The 1,021-nt window shown below is 63.5% G+C and overlaps 1 protein-coding gene across 1 annotated transcript in view; it reads left to right on the forward strand.

Annotated features, from left to right (window-relative positions):
* Positions 1 to 575: 575 nt before the first annotated feature.
* Positions 576 to 1,021, forward strand: part of TNKS1BP1 (tankyrase 1 binding protein 1) — a 10,093-nt gene continuing 9,647 nt past the window's right edge. The window contains exons 1-2 of the mRNA XM_035891353.1: positions 576 to 715; positions 918 to 1,017. Coding sequence (XP_035747246.1) covers positions 619 to 715; positions 918 to 1,017 — 197 coding nt within the window. The 5' untranslated portion in view covers positions 576 to 618. The remainder of the gene's footprint in view (positions 716 to 917; positions 1,018 to 1,021) is intronic.

The following is a 1,021-nucleotide window of genomic DNA, read 5'->3' on the forward strand; positions in this document are numbered from 1 at the left end:
CCGGTCTTGGCACGGGAGCTGGGGCTGGCGTGTGGGGTAGAGGGCTAGTGTGGTTACTGGGGTGAACTGGCCTGGTGTCTGGGGGAGTTGGCACCAGTAGGTGGGGGTGATATGTGTGTGTTGGGGTGCTGGGACAGGCTAACGCAGGGCTGGGACAGGTAAACAAGGAAACACATGGTGTGTGTGTGGGGGGTCACAGTGTGCGGGAGCCAGTCCAGGAGAACGAGCAGAGGGTACAGGCAGTTACTGACGTGTACAAAAGGGTACAAGCAGAGGGGGAGTTGACGCGGTGTTTGGGGTTACTGCGCTGTGCCTGGCTGGTGCAGGTGAACTGGGGCCGGTGTACAAAGGGTGGTATGGACGAAGAGAGGTTTGGCAGCGTGATAGTGGCTTGGCACGTTGTCCAGGTGCTGGCACAGGTGGACGTGAGGGTTTGGCACAGGGCTGGGAGGTTGGTACCACGGCACAGCGTGGCTGGGGGGGGGGGGGGGGGGGGGAGGGAGAGGAATGGGGAAAAAGAAACAAAATACATCCTCCTCAAAATGCTTCTCCTTCCTTCCTCTCTTCCCAGGGGCTGACCTTGCACTGTGTCCACTGAGCTCCGCCCCTAGGTTCGCGATGGCCTCCCAGCCGCAGCCCCTGCACCCTGCCTTGCCCTGTGCCTCTGCCACAGGTGCTGGGGGGGCCGGGCTAGTAGCTGGCAGCCCCGAGAAAGGTCTGTCTCCACGGGGGCGGGAGATCGGGACTGGGGGGTTTGCCAGTCTGGTTTGTGCTGGGAAACCCGCTCTGGGGATGCCAGGCACCGGCCTGAGATCTGTTCTCAGCCTGATGCACCCCGCTGGCCTTCCCTGGGGAGCCTGGCGGGGCTGTAGTGCTCTTCCAACATGGCCTTTCTCCTCTCCTTGCTTGTCTTGCAGGCAACGCTCGCCCCAAGCCTCCTGTCCGGCCCAAACCCCGGGTCCTGCCCAAGCCAGCTGTGCCTGCCAAGCCCTCCCTGCTGCACCCCCCCCCGGGGCCGCAG

The sequence above is a fragment of the Egretta garzetta genome, unplaced genomic scaffold (genome assembly GCF_000687185.1).
Source record: "Egretta garzetta isolate BGI_Z169 unplaced genomic scaffold, ASM68718v1 scaffold923, whole genome shotgun sequence".
NCBI lineage: Eukaryota > Metazoa > Chordata > Aves > Pelecaniformes > Ardeidae > Egretta > Egretta garzetta.